The sequence below is a fragment of the Anomaloglossus baeobatrachus genome, chromosome 3, assembly GCF_048569485.1.
Source record: "Anomaloglossus baeobatrachus isolate aAnoBae1 chromosome 3, aAnoBae1.hap1, whole genome shotgun sequence".
Classification (NCBI taxonomy): Eukaryota; Metazoa; Chordata; class Amphibia; order Anura; family Aromobatidae; genus Anomaloglossus; species Anomaloglossus baeobatrachus.
This window is the reverse complement of record NC_134355.1, coordinates 78,502,658-78,527,349: the sequence shown is the minus strand read 5'-3', so window position 1 is coordinate 78,527,349 and position 24,692 is coordinate 78,502,658. Positions and strand designations below refer to the sequence as shown.

The following is a 24,692-nucleotide window of genomic DNA, read 5'->3' as shown; positions in this document are numbered from 1 at the left end:
TTGGCTTCCCTGCCTAAGGGCTATACTATAATACACCCACTTCCTTCCAATGGGCACTTCAGGTTTACAGGCCTTCATGCACGTCTCTATCCAGGGACAACGTGGAGCCTCCCAATGTTTGGCTTCCCTGCCTAAGGGCTATACTATAATACACCCACTTCCTTCCAATGGGCACTTCAGGTTTACAGGCCTTCATGCACGTCTCTATCCAGGGACAACGTGGAGCCTCCCAATGTTTGGCTTCCCTGCCTAAGGGCTATACTATAATACACCCACTTCCTTCCAATGGGCACTTCAGGTTTACAGGCCCTCATGCACGTCTGTATGCAGGGGCATTGGTGAACCTCACAATTTAGGACTGCCCTGGCAAAGGAAAATACTACAAAGACTCACTTCCTCAAAATGGGCACATTAGACTCAAGAGGCCTTCATGTACGTCTCTTCTCAGGGACATCGGAGTGCCACACAATGTTTTCACGTAAAATCTTTCATGTATTGATCTCAAAAAGTAACATACACCAGCTCTATCTCACTATTGGGTATGTGCCCTTAACATTTCCGCCATGAAAAATCATTTTGGGGTCATTTTGGAAGGTTTTCTGGTGAGTCCGTAAAAATGGCGTAAAACGCGGACAAAATTGTTCACAGCTGTGACTTTTGAGTGATAAATGCTTCAAGGGGTCTTCCCCATGCTGTTGCCATGTCATTTGAGCACTCTTCTGAGACTTTTGTGACATTTTTAGGGTTTCTCCATGCTGCCGGGAGGTCATTTCACAAAAATACTCGGGTCTCCCATAGGATAACATTGGGCTCGTTGCTCGGGCCGAGTACACGAGTATCTTGGGAGGCTCGGCCCGAGCTTCGAGCACCCGAGCTTTTTAGTACTCGCTCATCACTACTCACTACTGTTAACTACTGCTGTAATCACTCTATGGGACTTTGATTGATAGCCCACTATGCACAGATGCACTGTTGAAAAGCGAGCTGTCAATCAAAGTTTTGGGGAAAGATTACAGCTAAAGTAAACAGTATAGTGACTGATAACTAACTGCTCCATGCACACTCCCATGACTGAAAGCCAGCAGCTATTGGCAGGATATAAGTTAATTTGTCACAGTAGTTGCACCTTCAGAAAGGGGGCCAGGCAGCATTTTAACTCTTTTTACCTGCAGAGTGACCCAGTGTCTGCTTGTATATAGTAATTTTTTCACATGGCAGGTTCCCTCCAACCTCCTAATACTCCATTATGGATATAGCCATTATATGTCAAGAACTTTGGAGGGAGCTCAGCAGCAAAGCGAGATCCACACAGGGCAGATGCCGGCTATATTATAGCCGTCATCTGCCTTTAACAACAGCAATCGGCAATTGACAGTGGCATTTAAGCCCCATGTTCCAGCCGATACTTTAGTTTGGGTGACCATCAACTTCATTATCATGCAATCTCATAGGAATAGGGAAACGATAGGCTCCTATGACAGCTGGGGGACGGTCATATAACATCCAGCTTGTGGCTGAGTGTATAGAAGACAGTAATTTTTACTATATACACAGTGATACTTTGGTATTGGTGTATATAGTAGAAGCAAAAAGTTAATCACAGATTAAGGCCCTCTAAGGCAACTAACAATGTAAAAAAGTAATGAAAAAAAAGTTTAAAAAAAAATGTAAATAAGAAGTTATAAAAATTTGAATCACCCCATTGTTTCAAAGTTAACAATACAGAAATGTAAAAAAAAACCCAAAACATATGTGGAAACATTGTGACCACAAAAGTCGGATCTATGAAAATATAAAATTTATTTAACTAGATCTGTAAAAACTGTAAAGAGAAAATTTCACTTCACTCGAAGGGTTTTTATTTTCCAGAACACTGTATGATAAAAAGGATGATGTCATTAAAAATGAAAAAGAAAAGTCACAATAATAAAGCCTTCATATGCCTTTGACAGCGGGTAAATAAAATTTATGGCACTTGGAAGAAGAGTAGGGAAAATAAAAGAGTAAAAATAAAATTAAAAAAAAAAAAATGACTTGGTCCTTAAAGGAGATCTGCGAGCAGGTTTTTGCTATATAATCTGTAGACGGCGTTAACACAAATAGATTAGACAACTAGATATGCTTCTTTCACCACACTGTGTGCAGTTGTTTAACTCCAATATTTGTTTTAGCTTCAGAAGATTATCATTGCCATGCTAGGTGGTCAGCTAGGCTGGCATTCTCCCTGCTATGATTAGCATCTCACTGGCAACGAACATTATCAATAGAGGGCCTGGTGGGGGCAGGGGCAGCTTTCTCAGCTCTGCTGCATTGATAAATCGAAAAACTCTGATTGGTTTAGAACCGCTGCACCCAGTAAAGTAAGTGATATATCTTTGGATTCAGAATCTATGCCTATATCATGCTGCTCTCAGAAGAGTTAGTAAAAACCTGCTGACAGATTCCCTTTAAGGCTTAAAAAATAATAAAAGATTCTCTAGAATTATTTTATAGGGAATGCAAATATTTACTAAAATGTACAGTACATGATGTTACTAGAGCGGCACTAAAAGGTAGAAAGTGTGAAGATAGTTCATCCAAAACTAGATTCTAGAGTTTTAATGTCATTATCATCATAGAATTAATGCATATTTCAATACACATACCATTTTTGAAGGGTGTTTGTGTTACTAAGTATTTTTACATATGTCAGTGTCTCGTGAAGAGTGGGACTTATGTAAATGTGTCCCATAATACATATCTGGTAAGCTTTGTAGGTGTCCCTGGCCTAAACAGGGGGCTTATGTCTCACAAATGGGAATTCTTATATGGGAAGGTATGCTTTCCAATGTCATCCTAACCACTGAATGAAAAAAAAAATAAAATATATATATATACAGTCCCTACAAGTAGTATTCAACCCCCTGCAGATTTAGCAGGTTTACACTTTCTGAATTAACTTGGCATTGTGACATTTGGACTGTAGATCAGCCTGGAAGTGTGAAATGCACTGCAGCAAAAAAGAATGTTATTTCTTTTTTTTTTTTTTTTAAATTGTGAAAAGTTTATTCAGAGGGTCATTTATTATTCAACCCCTCAAACCACAAGAATTCTGTTTGGTTCCCCTAAAGTATTAAGAAGTATTTCAGGCACAAAGAACAATGAGCTTCACATGTTTGGATTAATTATCTCTTTTTCCAGCCTTTTCTGACTAATTAAGACCCTCTCCAAACTTGTGAACAGCACTCATACATGGTCAACATGGGAAAGACAAAGGAGCATTCCAAGGCCATCAGAGACAAGATCGTGGAGGGTCACAAGGCTGGCAAGGGGTACAAAACCCTTTCCAAGGAGTTGGGCCTACCTGTCTCCACTGTTGGGAGCATCATCCGGAAGTGGAAGGCTTATGGAACTACTGTTAGCCTTCCACGGCCTGGACAGCCTTTGAAAGTTTCCTCCCGTGCCGAGGCCAGGCTTGTCCGAAGAGTCAAGGCTAACCCAAGGACAACAAGGAAGGAGCTCCGGAAAGATCTCATGGCAGTGGGGACATTGGTTTCAGTCAATACCATAAGTAACGTACTTCACCGCAATGGTCTCCGTTCCAGACGAGCCCGTAAGGTACCTTTACTTTCAAAGCGTCATATCAAGGCTCGTCTACAGTTTGCTCATGATCACTTGGAGGACTCTGAGACAGACTGGTTCAAGGTTCTCTGGTCTGATGAGACCAAGATCGAGATCTTTGGTGCCAACCACACACGTGACGTTTGGAGACTGGATGGCACTGCATACGACCCCAAGAATACCATCCCTACAGTCAAGCATGGTGGTGGGAGCATCATGCTGTGGGGCTGTTTCTCAGCCAAGGGGCCTGGCTATCTAATCCGCATCCATGGGAAGATGGATAGCACGGCCTACCTGTAGATTTTGGCCAAGAACCTCCGCTCCTCCATCAAGGATCTTAAGATGGGTCGTCATTTCATCTTCCAACAAGACAACGACCCAAAGCACACAGCCAAGAAAACCAAGGCCTGGTTCAAGAGGGAAAAAATCAAGGTGTTGCAGTGGCCTAGTCAGTCTCCTGACCTTAACCCAATTGAAAACTTGTGGAAGGAGCTCAAGATTAAAGTCCACATGAGACACCCAAAGAACCTAGATAACTTGGAGAAGATCTGCATGGAGGAGTGGGCCAAGATAACTCCAGAGACCTGTGCCGGCCTGATCAGGTCTTATAAAAGACGATTATTAGCTGTAATTGCAAACAAGTGTTATTCCACAAAATATTAAACCTAGGGGTTGAATAATAATTGACCCACACTTTTATGTTGAAAATGTATTAAAAATTTAACTGAGCAACATAACTTGTTGCTTTGTAAGATTTATGCATCTGTTAATAAATCCTGCTCTTGTTTGAAGTTTGCAGGCTCTAACTTATTTGCCTCTTATCAAACCTGCTAAATCTGCAGGGGGTTGAATACTACTTGTAGGCACTGTATATATATATATATATATATATATATATATATATATATATATATATATATACACACACACCTATATATAGCTATATATAGATACATCTATATATATATATATACATACACACACATCGATGTGCATATATATATGTATGTATATATCTATATATATAATTGCCTTATTCTGTCTGTCTGTCTTGCTCCAAAATTCTGTCGTTACCGCGACAAGCTTCTCATTGGCCGCCTCGCCTCGGCTCCGCCCCTCGCACGGATTGGCCTCTCGCCCCGGCCCCCTGCACGCATTGGCAACTCGGCCACGCCCCGCCCCCCTCACGCATTGCACGCCTGCCCTGGCCCCGCACGCATTCCCCGAACCGACATGGAGCCCCGAGTCCCAGATGAGTGCTGTAACCCCGGGAGCCCACACCAGCGTACGCCAGCAACCCAGCCGACACATACTCTCGCATTGCTGGGGTTTCCGGCGTACGCTGGTGTGGGCTCCCGTGCTTGCGAGGGGGCGGGGTACTCTGGTAACCATGGTTCACATCGGGTAATATTGTGTAGCATGGTTACCAGCGTACACCGGCTCCCAGTACACATGTGCAGAAGAGAGAAGACAGAAGAAAGAAGACCCCCGATCATACTCACCAGAAGCCGACTGGGAGTCGGTGAGCACATCAAGGTCCTGCAGCGGCGGAACACACACACACGCACACACATAAGAACAGACACACACACACACATCAGATCACACTCACTCTCACACACACCTCACACACACATCAGATCGCATCCACACACTCACAACATCCAGTGATATCGCTTGCTTCTCGGCGGCGATACTGTGCGTACAGTGACCTTCCAGGACCTGCCGGAGGATCACATGGCCGGAAGCATGTGGTATCTCCGGATGTTGTGAGTTTGTGAGCGTGTATGTGCGATATCGTCAATGTGTGTGTGCGTGTATGCGATCGTGTGTGTGCGTGAATGTGATCGGGTGTGTGGGTGTATGCGTGTATGCGATCGGGTGTGTGCGTGTATGCGATTGGGTGTGTGCGTGTATGCGATCGGATGTGTGCGTGTCGGTAGAAGGCAGAGGAGCACGGCGTGCAGCACAGCTGCTGGGACCGCCCACCGGAGGGCACAGGCAGAAGTGGGGTGTGAGTGTATGCGATCAGTTGTGTGCGTGTATACTGTCTGATGTGTGACTGTGCAGCATGGGGGATAGAGCACAATGGGGAGTGCGCAGCATGGGGGATGGAGCATGATGGGGAGTGCGCAGCATGGGGGATGGAACACGATGGGGAGTGCGCAGCATGGGGGATGGAGCACGATGGGGAGTGCGCAGCATGGGGGATGGAGCACGATGGGGGGTGCGCAGCATGGGGGATGGAGCACGATGGGGGGTGCGCAGCATGGGGGATGGAGCACGATAGGGAGTGCGCAGCATGGGGGATGGAGCACGATGGGGGGTGCGCAGCATGGGGGATGGAGCACGATGGGGGTGCACACCTCCCCCCCAAAACACACACACACACACTGCCACAAGCGCACTGCACAAAACACCACACACACACTGGGAACCACAAACACCGCCCTACACAGACACCCACACACATAGACAATGCCACACACACAACACCCAACACACAAACACCGCAGCATACACAAATATACGCACATACCGCACAACACACATGTGTCGCCCTGGACAAGACAGGGGCCACAGAGAACAACACCAACACACCCCACACTCCCTGCAGGCACATCAAGGTCAGACACAAAACCCTTGTTGCCTTCCTCCAGGGGCTGATGTCCACACCAGGGGGTGGAGCCAGGCGGTTGGTCTCCACCCACCGAGGAGTTCACAATCCTGGAGGCGGGAAAACCAGGCAGTTGAGCTCAGGCAGAGCTAGAGAGCAGTTTGAGGAGTGGAGAGATAGAGTTTGGAGAGGAGAGAGAGCAGTTGAGTAGTGAAAGTGGAAAGAGAAAAGTAACAGCAAAACAGCCTGAAGTTGGTCCGGGTGTGTGGCCCGGACAGATCAGCAAGGTTGGCGGACGGTGGTGACCGTCTGCAGGAGTGGCCGATTGGAGTATACCGTAAGGACCGTGGACGGGTGGTGGCCCGGCGGTACCGGACCGGTACACAAAGAGAAGCCAGCACCAGTGGCAGGGGCCTTTCGGACCCCGGCAAGGCTAGGAGTCGCCGTGAAGTTGCCGAATCCGTTAGTGAAGGGGACCTCCGGGTTTCCAAACAGTCAAGTCCCGATAGAAGGCAACAGTCCAACCCAGTGAGAGAGACACCGCCACCGCCAAGGCAACCGTTTCTCAGGGCCAGCGCCTGCGGGCAAAAGGGGCTCCCCCGGCTCACATCCAAGTCGGGGAGCGGGTTACCGGTGGGAACCCATCGAAACCGTAAGACAGCGTAGGTGCAGGGAAAAGACAGTCACCGCTAACCTGCAGGGAACTACAACACCGCAGCCGTCCGAGGGACCCGTCCATACAGCCGCTTGTTTTACCGTAAACTGTGTCATCATCATTGGGCTGAGTGAGTACCTCCATGCTGTGCGGCACAGCGCTGCCCCTGCGACCCTGCACCTCAACAGGCCCCGCAACCCGCCTGTCAACAACCCTTACCCCATCACCGGGGCCCGGGACAACCAACCCCCTACCCACGGAGGGGAGAACTAACAACCAAGCTGCTCCCTGTCACCGCTCCCGGGATCCCCATCCAGAGCAGCGGTGGTGTCACCAAAATCACCACAACCGTGGGTGGCGTCACGGACAATATTCCCAAAACCAAACCACCCCTTTTCACTCACGGGCGAGGAGCGCCGCTCGAGTCCCCGGGATCCGGCCCATCGCTCGAGCCACCAAGCAGCAGCAGCCACAGAGCCGCAGCAGCCGGACCCGAGCAGTGGGAGAGCGCAGCGTCCCCTCCTCCGCCCGCGACAACTTGGCGTCACGAACAGGATCTTACCGCTCTGCCGTTGGGTAGAGGTGCGCCTTGTTACCGCCGGAGGTGTCCGGCCGGGAAATTTGAAAAGCCGCCATCTTGGGCGCGAAGAGTTCCCGCTCGAGCGTCTCCTCGAGTAGTGGAGGCGCGAAGGCCAAGACCCCGCCCCGATAGAGGAGGGGCCGGAAAGAAACTAAGGGGGACGGAAACAAGATGTCTGCGCCCAACGAAACCGCCGGAGTAGCGGCGGACGCAGCCGCGGAAGCACCCGTAAATGGGAATGGGCCTGCCCAGGTCCCGGCCGCACTGGCGGGAGGCGCCGCGTCCCCAGTTCTTGCTCTGGTGATGCCGTTCTCTTTGCCGTATGTGCCCGGAGCTGCCTGGCTACCGCAGTACGATGGGAAACCTGATGCCTTGCAGGTTTTCCGGAAAAAACTTAGTCCGCTGCTAGAATTGTACCCCCTGACTGATAAGCAGCGTGCAGCGCTAGTGCTGGGGCAGCTAACCGGCGCGACTGAGCAAGAGGCGGAGACCTGGGCCGAGGGGGACCGGTCCTCTGTAGCCACCATCTTTGAAAAGCTGCAGACTGCATTTGAGACCCGTACCGAGGCAGAGTTGCGGATGCAGTTCTATCAATGCCAGCAACGGCCCGCAGATAGCATCTGGGACTATGCTCTGCGCCTGCAAACCGCACTCCGCACACTGAAGCGGGTGGACACCATCAGCAGTGTGGACAGTAACAAAATGCTCAGTGAGCAGTTCGTGCAGGAGATGAGGTCCTCTGAGGACCGTAAGCAGCTTCGGCTGTGGGCCCTAGAACATCCTGACGTGGACTTTGCTGTATTAAAAGAACGGGCCATCAAAGCTCTGCAACCCCCTGCATTGGAAGCTCCTGAGCCAACCCTGTGGCCAGTTGAGACTGCTCCTGTTATGGTGGCTCCTACCAGACCGACACCTCCAGTGCCTGCAGCCCCAAGCGGGGCAATGGAGGAGCTCGCTGCTCGAGTTCGCCGCATGGACGGGGACCTTGCTAAGATTCTCGCCGCACTCCAGCCTCCAACCAGATCTCAGGCACCGGTGGAGATGCAGCTCGCCGACAGCCCGGAGGACGTCCCCTGGATGCAGCGGAGAAGGGCCAATGGCTCGCGGAACGGGGCCCCAATCTGTTACAAGTGCAGCAAACCTGGCCACTACGCCCGACGGTGTCCGTTAAACGAGCAACCCCTGGGGCCACGGGCCAATCCTCAGGAGTAGAACCCCATGGCCCCCCAGACTGGCGGGACCGGTACATCGGGGCCCGGCCTATCATCCCCGTGGCTGTGGATGGGTTACCGGTGATGGCTCTCCTGGACACTGGATCACAGGTAACCACTAAACCATACACACTGTATCAACGGTATTGGGGGAAAGACGAGCTGGCTCCCCCAGATGCTAGTATAACACTGATTGCTGCTGATGGACTCCCATTGACCCAAGTGGGATACAAACAAGTGGCCATGACTGTGGGGCGAGCTGAACTGCAACACCAGGGTATGATTGTGATAATGAATGAACCCAGTGATCATAACCCGAAGATAGTGCTAGGAACCAATGTGATGGAGCACTGTATGAGTGATGTGCTGACCCTACTGCAGCAGCTGGCTGCCACGGCGGCGGGGAGTCGACAGAGAGCTGTGCAGCATGAGATCCGAGCCTTGATGTACCGCCAGCATGTGAACTCGACAGGAAGAGAGATTGGTGGGGTGAGAGTGATGGATGTTGCCCCGTTGATTGTGCCCCCTAGGAGCGAGATGATGATTTGGTGTAGGGCAGCAGTAGGGCCCCAGGGACGTGACTACCATGCCATGATAGAGCCCATGCCCCCCGAGCACTAGCCCACAGTAATGGCCGCCCGAGGGGTGGTAGATGTAAAGAAGGGGAGAGTGCCTGTGAGGGTAATGAACTGCGGGGAGGAAGAAGTCAGGCTTCCCCGGTATGCTACACTTGCCAAGTTGCTCACTCTGGATCCCCACACCATCCGCGAGGCAGTTCCCCCAACCTCACCACCGACTGCCAGCACTCACCCGCCCCAAGGGGAGTTAGATGAGTGGCACCAACAGCTACATGTAGGCACTATCACACAGAAGGGGTATACCGGGTGGTACGGGAGTATGAACAAGTTTTTAGCAAACACCCCCTAGACTTTGGGCAGATTAAAGGGGTCCAACACCATATCCCCACCGGTGAACATCCCCCTATCAAAGAGAGGTACAGGCCTATTCCCCCTGCACACTACCAATGTGCCAAGGACATGTTGAGGAACATGAGAGAGGCAGGGCTCATCAGGGACAGTTGTAGTCCCTGGACCGCCCCGTTGGTACTGGTTAAGAAGAAGGACGGCACCATGCGGATGTGTGTGGATTACCGGAAGATTAACCAGGTAACGCATAAAGATGCTTACCCACTGCCCCGTATTGAAGAGTCTTTGGCCGCACTGAGAACTGCAAATTACTTCTCTACCCTTGACCTCACCAGTGGGTACTGGCAAGTGGCTGTGGCACCGGAGGACCGGGAGAAAACTGCCTTCACCACCCCAATGGGGCTCTGTGAATTCAATAGTATGCCGTTCGGGCTGTGCAACGCCCCTGGAACCTTCCAACGGCTGATGGAGTGCTGTCTGGGGCATCTAAACTTCGAGACCGTCCTGTTATACTTGGATGATGTGATTGTGTACTCCCAGACGTATGAAGCCCACTTGGAGCACCTGGCCGAGGTGTTCGCGTCCCTTGCCAAATACGGGATGAAGTTGAAGCCCTCCAAGTGTCACCTGCTGAAACCCAGAGTGCAGTACCTGGGGCATGTGGTGGGTTCAGAAGGTGTCGCCCCCGACCCCGAGAAGATCACTGCCATCCAAGACTGGCTGAGACCAACCACAGTGAGGGAAGTAAGGCAGTTTCTGGGTCTGGTGGGGTACTACCGACGCTTCATCAAGGGGTACACGAAGATGGCTGCCCCCATGCAAGACCTCCTCGTGGGACAGACCAAAGGTGGTAGACCCATCGGAGCCCCACTGGTGTGGGAAGAGAGGCATGAGGAATCCTTCCATCAACTGAAAGCGGCCTTGACCGGAGAGGAGATCCTGGCGTACCCCGATTACAGCAACCCATTCATCCTCTACACCGATGCCAGCAATGTGGGCTTGGGGGCAGTCTTCTCCCAGGTCCAAGATGGGAAGGAAAAAGTGATTGCTTATGCTAGCCGAAAGCTCCGACCGACTGAAAGGAATCCTGAGAACTACAGCTCTTTCAAGCTCGAGCTCCTGGCGCTGGTGTGGGCTATCACCGAGCGGTTCCGCCATTACCTGGCCGCAGCAAAGTTCACCGCTTTCACGGATAATAATCCGCTGACCCACCTGGACACGGCCAAGTTGGGCGCGTTGGAACAGCGGTGGGTGGCCAGGCTAGCCAACTACGATTTCACCATCAAATATAGGGCCGGCCGTGCCAACGTGAATGCTGATGCACTCTCTCGGATGCCCCACTTGTCAGAAGAAGGGTGTGAGGATGATGACCTCGAAGAGATTGAGTTGCCTGCATTTCACCAGCCACCAACTGAGAAGGTGCATATCCACCAACAACGGGTGAACCTGGACCCGCTGCCCAGTCAGGAGTGGCAGGAAGCTCAAAACCAGGCGCCCGCTGTCCGCCTAGTCAAGATCCTGGTGGAGCAAGGCGCTGCTGGAATAGACCCTGCCGTCCCAGCTGAAGCCCAACGCCTGTGGCGAGAACGAACCCGGCTGTATCTACACCAGGGGAAGTTGTACTGTGAGCTGAATAACCCGAAGACTCATGAGAAAATCCGCCAGTTCGTGATTCCCCAAGCTAATGTGCCCACCGTTCTGCAAGCGTACCATGATGGTGCCGGACACTTCGGATGGAAGAAGCTGGAGATGCTGTTGAGAGAGCGGTTCTATTGGAGTGGGATGCGGGAGTCTGTAGAGGCCTGGTGCCGAGAGTGCGGTCCTTGCACGCTGAGAAGGAAGGACGAGGCTAGCCAGAAGGCGCCCCTACACCCGATCGTTACACATCAGCCGCTGGAGCTGGTCGCCCTGGACCATGTAAAGCTCACCCCCAGCCGAAGTGGGTACACCTACGCTCTGACCATAGTAGACCACTATTCAAGGTTCATGGTGGTTGTCCCAGTCAAAGACCTAACTGGTCGTAATGCCGCTAGAGCGTTCCAGGCTTATTTCTGCCGACCACATGGATACCCTGAGAAGGTGCTTACTGACCAAGGCCCGGCCTTTGAAGCGGAGGTGTTCCATGAGTTTTGCCAGGTGTACGGCTGCAAGAAGATCCGGACCACCCCTTACCATGCCCAGACCAACGGCATGTGTGAGAAGATGAACCACTTGGTCCTGGGACTCCTCAAGACATTGCCGCTGGAAGAGCGGAACCTGCGGCCGGAGAAGCTACCCGACTTGGTCGATATGTACAACAATATCCCTTCCAGCTCAACGAAGTGCACCCCAGCATACCTGATGAGGGCTCGCCCCTGTCGGCTACCGGTGGATCTGGACATGGGATTGGAGACCCCAGAAGCACTCCCTTCGACAGCTGAATGGGAAACTCGGCAGAGGGTGCAATACCGACAGATTCAAGAATATGTCGAGAAGAACTTGAGTCGGAGTCGGGAACAGCAAGAGCAGCGCTTCAACCAGAAGGCGTCTGCTGGCCCTTTCCAGCCTGGAGATGTAGTGCTGAAGCGGAAGAGGAGAACCCACAAGCTGGATGATCAATGGGAACAAACCATACATCATACAGCCCACAGGATGGGAAGATGGGAAGGCCTACCAGATCAGTCGTGACCAAGGGGGCACTTTGGCCACGGTCTCCCAGGACCATCTAAAAAGGTGCCCACCAGCCTTGAGGGCAGCGGCTGAAGTTCCGGTTCCTCCACCAGCGGAGAAGGCAAAAGAGGTAATCCACACCGTGATGAGTGACTTCCCAGCGGACTGGCCAACACAGAACGGCGCGGTGATTCTTCCAGTGATACTGTTCCCACAACCCGTGGATGAAGAAGTGATGGAGGTGGTCAACCGTGAGCCAGAGCCAGTGCCAGTGCCCAGGGATGAACCTGTGCCCAGCTCCCCTATGCCTCCGCCTGCCCCACACGATAACAGGGAAGAGAGACTGATTGTTCCCTCTTCCCCACTGCCTGTCACCACTGACACCGGACCCCGGAGGTCCACTCGCCCCAACCTAGGTAGACCCCCACTTAGGTACAGGGAAACTACTATTTAGAGGGGGGGGGGGGTGAACATTGTGTGTTTAAAGGACTGTTTAAAAGTTTAAAAGTTGAAAGTTTTTGAAAGTTTTAAAGATGAGAATGATAAGCGAATGAAACCGTGGAAAGTCACCTGATTTGCTGCTGATTTGGAACCGGTCGTAGCCGGCAACTGGTCCCCGTTGGGACCCTCTTTACAAGTTCACATAGGAACTCCTATGAACAGGCCCGAGAACTTGCAGGGCAACCACAAACTTAGTGGCTTGTAAATAAAAATGTTGTTGCAGCTTCCACCGTAACCACCTCCGGAGAGGCAGATTGGAGGGAGGGCCCGCAGTGGAGCAGGCTGGGGCCCAGCCACCACCGGAACCGGTGGCTACCCTCTGGGGGTTCCAGGGGCTCCCCGTGGACGTGGGTCCCCTGGAAAGGACAGAACCTGCTCGGGCAACTTGTGCAGGACTGGGGTCAAGGGGTGCTGCCCATTTGCTTAGGGGCAGCATCAGGGCCAGGTTGCTTGGGTGGGTGAGAGCGGAAGCCGTAACCGTTACCGTAACGTTTAAGTAAGAGTACCTCCCGATGTGGGAAAATGTTATTTTAATTGTAAGTCTGTTACCGTTTTACCTTTTCATATTTTTACAGTTGGTGAAAATAAAACCAGTGTTGGACGGGCAGCCCGAGGACGGTCTGCATTAAACTAAGGGGGAATGTGTCGCCCTGGAAAAGCCAGGGGCCACAGAGAACAACACCAACACACCCCACTCTCCCTGCAGGCACATCAAGGTCAGACACAAAACCCTTGTTGCCTTCCTCCAGGGGCTGATGTCCACACCAGGGGGTGGAGCCAGGCGGTTGGTCTCCACCCACCCAGGAGTTCACATTCCTGGAGGCGGGAAAACCAGGCAGTTGAGCTCAGGCAGAGCTAGAGAGCAGTTTGAGGAGTGGAGAGATAGAGTTTAGAGAGGAGAGAGAGCAGTTGAGTAGTGAAAGTGGAAAGAGAAAAGTGACAGCAAAACAGCCTGAAGTTGGTCCGGGTGTGTGGCCCGGACAGATCAGCAAGGTTGGCGGACAGTGGTGACCGTCTGCAGGAGTGGCCGATTGGAGTATACCGTAAGGACCGTGGACGGGTGGTGGCCCGGCGGTACCGGACCGGTACACAAAGAGAAGCCAGCACCAGTGGCAGGGGCCTTTCGGACCCCAGCAAGGCTAGGAGTCGCCGTGAAGTTGCCGAATCCGTTAGTGAAGGGGACCTCCGGGTTTCCAAACAGTCAAGTCCCGATAGAAGGCAACAGTCCAACCCAGTGAGAGATAGTAGTGGTTATACCTGGCTCACTGTGTGAATCGTAGGTGCTCAGAGGAAAAAAGCATACAGTAAAAGAGAAAAACTCTGGCACACTGAATGAAAATACGAAAAATAGAGATGCTTTTGATTCTTCAAACGTATATTTATTTGTGCATGGATCAAAACAATTTCTCAAATTTCATCCAACGTTTCGACCGCGTGTTTTACGGTCTTTAACAAGGATGGAATATTATCTAAATGCAAGATAGGTGATATATGACAAATATTCGTCACAACGAATCAATGGGTAGATATGCTTGAGATCCTTATGCATCAAATTTTGATAAGTAGTTGATAATGAGATCCACTTTGATAAATGAGGTACCATGTGAGTCTGAATGAAGATATGCGGGATATTCTTATACACTCTGTCTTAGCAGCCGCTATAGAAGGAATTAACGGTTCTGTAGAGGATATTCTCCTTTTTCTTAGTCTGGTATAAATGAACAACCAGATCAATGGGTGATATAAGAGAGACACGTCTCTGAAAGGCTATAATGAGAACCTGCTTACAAGATACTGTTGATTTAATGGGGAACACAGCAAAGCTGTAGTGATGTGGGTCTTGTAATTGGTGATTCAGGGTGAAGGCCCTCAGGATGATGTACCTTTTCAACCCAGTGAGAGAGACACCGCCACCGCCAAGGCAACCGTTTCTCAGGGCCAGCGCCTGCGGGCAAAAGGGGCTCCTCCGGCTCACATCCAAGTCGGGGAGCGGGTTACCGGTGGGAACCCATCGAAACCGTAAGACAGCGTGGGTGCAGGGAAAAGACAGTCACCGCTAACCTGCAGGGAACTACAACACCGCAGCCGTCCGAGGGACCCGTCCATCCAGCCGCTTGTTTTACCGTGAACTGTGTCATCATCATTGGGCTGAGTGAGTACCTCCGTGCCGTGCGGCACAGCGCTGCGCCTGCGACCCTGCACCTCAACAGGCCCCGCAACCCGTCTGTCATCAACCCTTACCCCATCACCGGGCCCCGCGACAACCAACCCCCTACCCACGGAGGGGAGAACTAACAACCAAGCTGCTCCCTGTCACCGCTCCCGGGATCCCCGTCCAGAGCAGCGGTGGTGTCACCAAAATCACCACAACCGTGGGTGGCGTCACGGACAATATTCCCAAAACCAAACCACTCCTTTTCACTCACGGGCGAGGAGCGCCGCTCGAGTCCCCGGGATCCGGCCCATCGCTCGAGCCACCGAGCAGCAGCAGCCGCAGAGCCGCGGCAGACGGACCCGAGCAGTGGGAGAGCGCAGCGTCCCCTCCTCCGCCCGCGACACACACACATTGCACAAAACATACCTCCCCCCAAAACACACACACGCACCCCACACCCACACAAACCACGCAACATACACAGCACCACACACAGACAACACTGCAGACACACAGCGCTCCACAAACAACGCAACACACACACAGCGCTCCACACAAACAACACCGCTCTCACACACCCCCACCCAGACAACACCCAGAACATTTACAGCCCCTACACAAACACTTGGCAACTACACACAACAACAGCTATATATATAACAAAAATCATACATTAACTACACAATAAATTCTAGAATACCCGATGCGTTATAATCGGGCCACCTTCTAGTATATATATATATATATATATATATATATATATATATATATATATATATAGCCAACATGTGAAAACTGCTCTTACTGAGGCTGGGTCATAGTAGTGCAGATAGGCAGGGTCTTCTCTAAGGACGAATTTCCGTACTTTCCAGTTTTTCCTTCTGTGCCCCTGTGAATATTTAATAAATAAAAGTTAAAATAACAGTGGAACTGAAAATGTAGTCACATAATTATTGGTAATAGCCAAACCAAGCATCTCTGTTCACGATAAAAGTACTAAAAATAAAAATAACAAATGCACAACCAGCAACTTTTTAATAGTTTCCAAGAAGGGAAAGACAAATATTTCTGGATTATGTAATTAAAGGGATTCTGTCACTCCCAAAACTGAAATGTATTTATTTATACTTAGTAAATTTGATCTACAGAAAATAATTTTAATAACATGTATAAATAATGGGCTTCGGTGCGCCATTGTCACGCCCCCGGTGTTCCGGCACCGTTCCATACCCACTGATCCGGTCCCCATGCTCACCGGCCGCGGCTCCCGCTCCTGCTTCCCTGCGGCCCCCGTGCTTCCTGCTCGGCGGTCCCCCAGGCTTTCTGTGTGACGCCCTGGGCAAGCCAGGGGTCACAGGTCACAACACCACACGCACCCCACACTCCCTGCAGGTACACCAAGCTAACCCAAAATCCTTGTTGCCTTCCTCCAGGGGCTGATGTGTACACCAGGGGGTGGGCCAGGCGGTTGGCTCCGCCCACCGAGGAGTACCCAGCCCTGGAGGCGGGAGAACCAGGCAGTTAAGCTAGGGAAGTGGAGGAGTAAGGAGTTAAGAAAAGTTAGAGGAAGTAGAAGGAAGTGAAGTAGAGTGGAGCAAAGGAGGAAAGCTGAAGTGACAGAAAAGTGAGAGTAGTAAAGCCTGAAGTTGGTCCGGGTTTGTGCCCCGGACTGTGACAGCAAGGTCAGCAGACGGCGGTGATAGTCTGCAGGGGGACTGCTCGGAGGTTGCTGGAAGGACCGCGGACGGGTAGTGACCCGGCGGTACCGGAGCAGTATACGAAGAACAGTCAGCACCAGGGCAGGGGCCTTTCGGATCCCGGCAAGGCTAGGAGTCGCCATAATTTGCCAAATCCGTCAGTGAAGGGGACGTCTATCTCCTAACAACCAAGTCCCGATTGAAGGCAATAGTCCGACCGTGAAGGGGAGACACCGCCACCGCCAGGGCACCAGTTTCCCAGGGCCAGCGCCTGCGGGCAAGTGTAGAGCTCCTTCGGCCCAGCTTGAAGCCGAGGAGTGGGTAACCGGTGGGAACCCATCGCTACCAAAAGAGACTTTCATAGGTGCAGGGAAGAGACCGTCACCGCTAACTGCAGGGAACATCAGCACCGTGAACCGTCCGAGGGACCCGTCCAACCAGCCGTTTGTTTACCGAGAACTGTGTCATGTTTACTGGCTGAGTGAGTACCTCCGTGCCGAGCGGCACAGCGCTGCCCCTGCACCCCTGCACCTCCACAGGCCTCATCCCCGCCTGTCCACCATCCCAATCCCATCACCGGGCCCCGGGAGCACCACAACCCCTACCCACGGAGGGCACATCAACAACTGGCTGCTCCATACCATCACTCCCGGGCTTCCCATACAGAGCAGCGGTGGTGTTAACAAATCATCACAACCGTGGGTGGCGTCACGGACAATAAACTATCCCAAAACACCAATTCCCCTTTTCTCTCACGGGCGAGGAGCGCCGCTCGAGTCCCCGGGATCCGGCCCATCGCTCGAGCCACCGAGCAGCGGCAGGCCACAGCAGCCGCGGCAGCCGGACCCGAGCAGCAGAGGGAGAGCGCGGCGTCCCCTCCTCCGCCCGCGACAACTTGGCGTCACGAACAGGATCTTACCGCTCTGCCGTTGGGTAGAGGTGCGCCTTGTGACCGCCGGAGGTAACCGGCTGAAAAATTTCAGAAGTCGCCATCTTTGGCGCGAAAAGTTCCCGCTCGAGCGTCTTCTCGAGTAGCAGAGGCGTGAAGGCCAAAACCCCGCCCCAATAGAGGAGGGGCCGGAAAGAGGCTAAGGGGGATGGAAACAAGATGTCTGCGCCCGACGGAGCCGCTGGAGGAGCGGTGGTCGTAGCCGCATGTAACTAGCGCTGTAGCGTGCAGGGACGCCAGGACTCTGCTGAAACACGTTCCTGGATCCAGAAGCAAGATGTACCAGAAGCTCCAGGCCCAAGTCCACTTCATGCTGGCGAAGTGGACGTCGGAGATGAAGGGCCTGGCCGCAACCGTTTGGGCATCCGAAGTGGAGGTGGTCTCAGAGGAGCGGGTAAGCGACCCACGCCCCTATGTCCCCGAGGGATCGGTCGATACGGCTGAGGGGCCCGGCCTGCTGCCGTCCACCACGCTACCTCCCTCACTGCCCATACCTGCGGCCAACGCCCCGACCGACCCGTTACCCCTGCCACCGGTAGCGGAGCCCGCAGCATCTGTGGGAGAGGGCCCAGACCTGCGGCCCCCGGGCCTTACCTTTACCACCAACCTGGCACCCGTCCCGGCTTCCATCCCAGCCGCGACGGAGATGATGACGGCCCTGGCAGTCCGCCCGGCCACAGCGGAGGCAATCCTCGATCAAACGCCAACACCGCAAGTCACGTTGACCGCTCCCAGGCACCGGGCCTCGGCTGAGGCACGGCGGGGATGTAGCTGCCAGGAGGCAGAGCAGGCCATGTCACAGCGGGGTCCCTCATTGCTGAAGGTGCCGGATGTAGCCAACACGGAGGGACTCCAGCTGGGCCCGTCCCCCACACAGGCTGACCCAGAGCAGGTCACTGATTGGTGGAGCCCACGGCAGTATGAGAGGCCGGTCGTAGCCGGCGCCGAGGGCACCCAGGTGGGCCTGGCTCCTGAGCGGGAGTTGCGGATGTGCATGCCCGCATTTATGTGAGAAAGAGTGGCAGCAGGATGCCGTTGCACCGTCCCCATTGGGACCACCAGTGTGTGTGTTTTGAGTTTGAAAAATGAAGAATTGATTACCGAAGCTTCACCTGATTAGCATGTGATTTGGAAACCGGCCGTTGCCGGCACCGTTGTCTCCGTGGGGACCGTTTGAAAAGTTTGCATAGGAACTCCTATGGACAAGCCCGTGAACTTGCAGGGCAACCACAAACGTTAAGTGGCATGTAAATAAGTTATGTTACCGTTACCGTTTCCGCAATTGCCGCCTCCGGAGAGGCAGGTTGGAGGGAGGGCCCACAGCAGAGCAGGCTGGGGCCCAGCCACCACAGGTACCGGTGGCTACCCTCTGGAGGGGAAGGACAGATCCCGCTCGGGTAACTTGTGCTGGACTGGGGTCAAGGGGTGCTGCCTGGGTTTTAGGGTTTTAGGGGCAGCATCGGGGCCAGGTTGCTTGGGTGGGAGAGAGCAGGCAGCATCGGGGCCAGGTTGCTTGGGTGGGAGAGAGCAGAAACCGTAACCGTACACTGTTTGCAACGTTTAAGAAATGTGCCTCCCGATGTGGGATGATGTCATAATTTGTATATATGTTACCGTTTTTTCATATCTTTTTCAGAAAAACAAAAAGGAAAATAAAACCGTGTTGGACGGGCAGCCCGAGGACGGTCTGCGTTTTGCTAAGGGGGAATGTGACGCCCTGGGCAAGCCAGGGGTCACAGGTCACAACACCACACGCACCCCACACTCCCTGCAGGTACACCAAGCTAACCCAAAATCCTTGTTGCCTTCCTCCAGGGGCTGATGTCCACACCAGGGGGTGGGCCAGGCGGTTGGCTCCGCCCACCGAGGAGTACACAGCCCTGGAGGCGGGAGAACCAGGCAGTTAAGCTAGGGAAGTGGAGGAGTAAGGAGTTAAGAAAAGTTAGAGGAAGTAGAAGGAAGTGAAGTAGAGTGGAGCAAAGGAGGAAAGCTGAAGTGACAGAAAAGTGAGAGTAGTAAAGCCTGAAGTTGGTCCGGGTGTGTGCCCCGGACTGTGACAGCAAGGTCAGCAGACGGCGGTGATAGTCTGCAGGGGGACTGCTCGGAGGTTACTGGAAGGACCGCGGACGGGTAGTGACCTGGCGGTACCGGAGCAGTATACGAAGAACAGTCAGCACCAGGGCAGGGGCCTTTCGGATCCCGGCAAGGCTAGGAGTCGCCATAATTTGCCAAATCCGTCAGTGAAGGGGACGTCTGTCTCCTAACAACCAAGTCCCGATTGAAGGCAACAGTCCGACCGTGAAGGGGAGACACCGCCACCGCCAGGGCACCAGTTTCCCAGGGCCAGCGCCTGCGGGCAAGTGTAGAGCTCCTTCGGCCCAGCTTGAAGCCGAGGAGTGGGTAACCGGTGGGAACCCATCGCTACCAAACGAGACTTTCATAGGTGCAGGGAAGAGACCGTCACCGCTAACTGCATGGAACATCAGCACCGTGAACCGTCCGAGGGACCCGTCCAACCAGCCGTTTGTTTACCGAGAACTGTGTCATGTTTACTGGCTGAGTGAGTACCTCCGTGCCGAGCGGCACAGTGCTGCCCCTGCGCCCCTGCACCTCCACAGGCTCCATCCCCGCCTGTCCACCATCCCAATCCCATCACCGGGCCCCGGGAGCACCACAACCCCTACCCACGGAGGGCACATCAACAACTGGCTGCGCCATACCATCACTCCCGGGCTTCCCATACAGAGCAGCGGTGGTGTTAACAAATCATCACAACCGTGGGTGGCGTCACGGACAATAAACTATCCCAAAACACCAATTCCCCTTTTCTCTCACGGGCGAGGAGCGCCGCTCGAGTCCCCGGGATCCGGCCCATCGCTCGAGCCACCGAGCAGCGGCAGGCCGCAGCAGCCGCGGCAGCCGGACCCGAGCAGCAGAGGGAGAGCGCGGCGTCCCCTCCTCCACCCGCGATATCTGCGACTCGGGACTCTGGCTCCTCTGCGTCCTGTCCCCGGCCTCCTGTGCTTGCCTCTGGGTCCGGGCTTCGCGCATGCGCATTAGGGCGCGGGCACGCTCATTCACCTTTTCTTAAAGGGCCAGCATCCCTGGATCAGGAGATGGCTGATTGCAGGTGCAGGGTATAAAAGACTTCCTGTTACATACGGGCGGTGCTTGTTCAACAAGTTCTCACAACTTAGTATCTTGTGATTGTGTTCAAGTCCTCTGTGTCCTGTTCCTAGATTAATCCTGTCTCTGTCCTCAGAACCTGACGCCCGGTGTGTGCCACAGCTGGTCCAGCTCCCTGGAGATTCCCCGGTGTCCGTTAGCAGTGGACCTCTCCATCGTCCCTCTGCTTCACTTCACCACCGGCTCCGGATTACATCTGAAGTCTCCAGCCTGCACTCGTCATTGGTTCCGGACTCCGCCTGCTGTCTTCACCCGGCTCCAGTTATCCGTTCCGATTCCCTCCGGTCCGAAGACATCACGGGACTGGCCTCAGTATTCCCTCTGGACTTTCCGAGGACGCTCCCGGTATCCCGCCTGTGTTCCGGCTACTGTGCATCTAGGTCCTCTGGGATGCTCGCCAGAGAGTCCCTGTATAGGGGTTCGTTCCTGGTGGCCTCCCTGGGGGAGTCCGGTGCATGGTCCCGTGGGTCCACTCCTGGACTGAACGTAACAAACATTGACGTGGCCAGGATCTCGATCAACTGTTCTGCCCCCTTAATTACCATTGTGCACTCTTCTCCTTATGGTGATTGTTATCTCCAGCCCTGTACATACTGACACTGCAGGGGACAAGCGTATGTGGGCACTGGTGGACATATGAAGAAAAGGGCCCCTGTGCAAGAACAATGTATGGCCTCCTTTCAGCCCAAGAGCTCATCAAAATGAACAATTCCACCTGCTTTGGAGGTAGTAATGGGCCTCCTCACCTCTTGGGCCCCTGTGCGGTAGCACAGGTTACACCAATGATATATCTGCCCCTGTGTGCAGGGGCTGAGGTCTTACCCAATTGATGTGCAGCATGAGAACACTCAGTGTCACTGTGTGTGTTTGCGCTTGGCTCCAGTTCGTCAGGGTGCAGGGTGTAAATGCCCACATCTTCATCTCCTGTGAAAACAGCTGATCTTCGAGGGTGCCGTGTGTCAGACCTCGGCCGATCAGACATTGATGACCTATCCTAAGGATAGGTGTTATGGTGACTCTTGGATAGCAGGAAACCGGGGCCCCTAAGCTTTTCCACAAGCTACTCGCATCCCGAGTCTTATGGATACCTCTAATGGTGGGGATGCCTGAGTCTCCTTCCTGGCCCTGCTCCTGACCAGTCTTGATCTAATTCCAGGGAGGGATGGGACAGGAATGTAATGAAAATCTCAGATCTAGACAGACTAGGGAAAACCAAAACTTCATCAGACAGAGCGCACACACATACAGTAGGTAAAGACAATAAGAGATACAGGCGGAAACACAAGCGTTGAAGTAAGCTACAAAATAACAAGGGTAAACTTCCACAACTGCAACAAGCAAATAGCACATTTTTTACCAGAAAATCTGGGACAGCACACCTCACAGATCAACATAGAAACTATAGATAGCAAGACAAGCCAACGCACTCAGCTAGGACCACAGTTTTCTTGTAGTGTGCTACGGTGTCCGGAGTCAATCCCTCACCCACGACTACCGCCCCACGCCACACTACACATGCGCCCAGTCCCTGCAGTGTCATTGAATACAGGCTGGGGATTTAGATCAGGATAAAGAGAGCCCTGTCAAGCACCAAAAGACAAGGGGCCCAAAAGATGGTAATTTAGGGGGCAGAATAGTCCACCGAGCTCTGAGTCTTCCCATTTAAGCATGTAATTAAGCATTTTTTCTTAACAATGAATCCTGTAAAATCTACAATGCTAGTATGATTATTCTAGGTGCTAAGTCTCGTATATGAATGTTTAAATAGTACAATTTAAAGTTTTGAGGTGATAGACTCCCTATAAGCGACTGTTAGGTGGACCTTGATTGGATCCATTACTTTTGCTAATTTATACCAAGAACATGTGCTCTACTGATGAACTTTTCTTACAAACATTGGGCACAAGTAGTAATACAAGGTACAGGGAAGTAGGTGCAGGGGGAAATAAACACCAGGTCCGTCTACTCTAGTTGGGGTCATCAGCCTTTGTCATGCATAACAGTTGGTTTTGTGGGTCATGTTTAGATCTTACTTGCATATTAGTCTATAGTTGTCTCTACTTTGGACAATCACTTTTCGTAAAGCAGTTTCTAACAATATGCTGATCACAGATTATCTCATAGCTTGGACCCCTAGGAATGAGCTGTAATTTGTGGCAAATTCCAGCAACAATTGTTCAAGCTCTTTACAGCACCACTATAAATGAAATAAAGCATTACACATTGTGAGCCCTGAAGTGAAACATTCTGTGGTCTGACTGTCATGCCTTGGCTCGGAGTTGATCCAGCAGTCTCCTGTGCTGTGGTCCGCTTACTCTGTGCTGAGCCAAAGTTCGGTCATTGTCCTGGTTCTGAACACTTTAAGTTCATTGCCTTTCTGCCATCAGGTGTTTCCAATGCTGTAATTCAGTCTGCCCTATCACCCGGTGATTGTGACTGGTTAAAGGTTTCCCGGGCTTGCATTTCTCCCTAATGATATTTCTGAAGTGGACCATCTTTGGAATTTTAGCCTGTCTCCCTAGTGCTTTCCTGGAAAACTGTTACTTTTCATCTACCTTATTATTTACACTGCCTTTTCCCCCTGACTCTTAAAGGGAACCAAGCAGCAGGATTTTCATATATAAAGTAAAGCCAGTGCTATACTGGCTCTAAGATGCTGAATGTAAGCATACAGTAGCTTTTGTTCTGAGATTGGATGTTTTATTTCAGAAATATGTGCAAGTAAAGTTCCAGCAATGCACTAGTATTTCATTGACATGTGCAACAGAAAGGGAATTTGTGGATCGAGTCTTGCTACCTATTTCCGCCCCCGTCTGCCTGCCTGTGCCAGAATTAACGTCCATGCCAGACAGGCAGACAAGGGCGGGAGTACATAGAAAGATCCGACCCAAATATTCCCTTTCTGTTGCACCTGTCAATCAAATAGCTGTGCATTGCTGGAACGTTACTTACACATATTTCTAAAATAAAACATCCAATCTCTGAACAAAAGCTATGCTTACATTCAGCATCCTAGCACCAGTATAACACTGGCTTTACTTTATATATGAAAATCCCGTTGGTTGGTTCCCTTTAAGAGGTACATGATACCCTCAGTAACAGCTTAGGAAGCAAAGGTACCAGTGGTCATCTTAGACATCTAGTTAGGGTTGTTTCCGTCTGCCCAGGGGCCTTTAGGGACTGTGAAGCTGGCACCCTTAGTCTGTACAAAAATCAGACTGGTCAGATGAAGTAGTTTTAAATTGGACCTTGGATTACTTCATGTTCCACGTGTGCAATATAGGGTGCATAACACTGACATACAGTCATCTGCATGAGCCGTATTTTCAGTTTGACTGCTATCCGACAAAACATCGGATCACACTTGGACCAATGTTATTCAATGAAGCAGTGTACATGTCCATTTTGTTTCCTGAGACCAAGTGGTTCAAGTAAAAAAATAAATAAATAAATAACTGGACTGCACTCTGATGACATCCGACGAGTGCAGTCTGATTTTAATTAACTGGCAGAATGGAAAAGATGGAGAAACTTCTTTTTTACTTCTCAGGATCAGAGAAAAACAGATCCCACTCTGATCAAACTCGGATCAGTCTGATCACCATTTTTCTCAAATGGAGAATATGATCATGTGAATCCATCCGGACAGTGAGCCCTGAATGGAAGATTTTCTTGTGTTATCTTAGAAATGCTTAATTGGTTATTAAACCTAGATTTTTCTAAATCAGATGTCACATGGTGGGGTTTTTTTTTTTGCATAGTGTGTAAATAAAAGGTCCTGGACAATTAAAGCTGATGCCTGAAAAGTGATCTTTTCACAAATTGCATACAAAATATGAGCTTTGAAAATGAAGACTCTTGGAAGACATGGGCAGATATCTTATTTACAACCTGGCTGTAGACCAAAATGTGTATCATTGGCCACACTAATTCACCTAGATCTAATATATTAAGCTGGGTGTAAAG

General features: G+C 51.8%; 1 protein-coding gene across 1 annotated transcript in view; it reads right to left on the bottom strand.

Annotated features, from left to right (window-relative positions):
- The window catches only part of PLEK (pleckstrin), an 85,495-nt gene that overhangs the window by 14,305 nt on the left and 46,498 nt on the right, over positions 1-24,692 (bottom strand). The window contains exon 7 of the mRNA XM_075338057.1: positions 15,700-15,783. Coding sequence (XP_075194172.1) covers positions 15,700-15,783 — 84 coding nt within the window. The remainder of the gene's footprint in view (positions 1-15,699; positions 15,784-24,692) is intronic.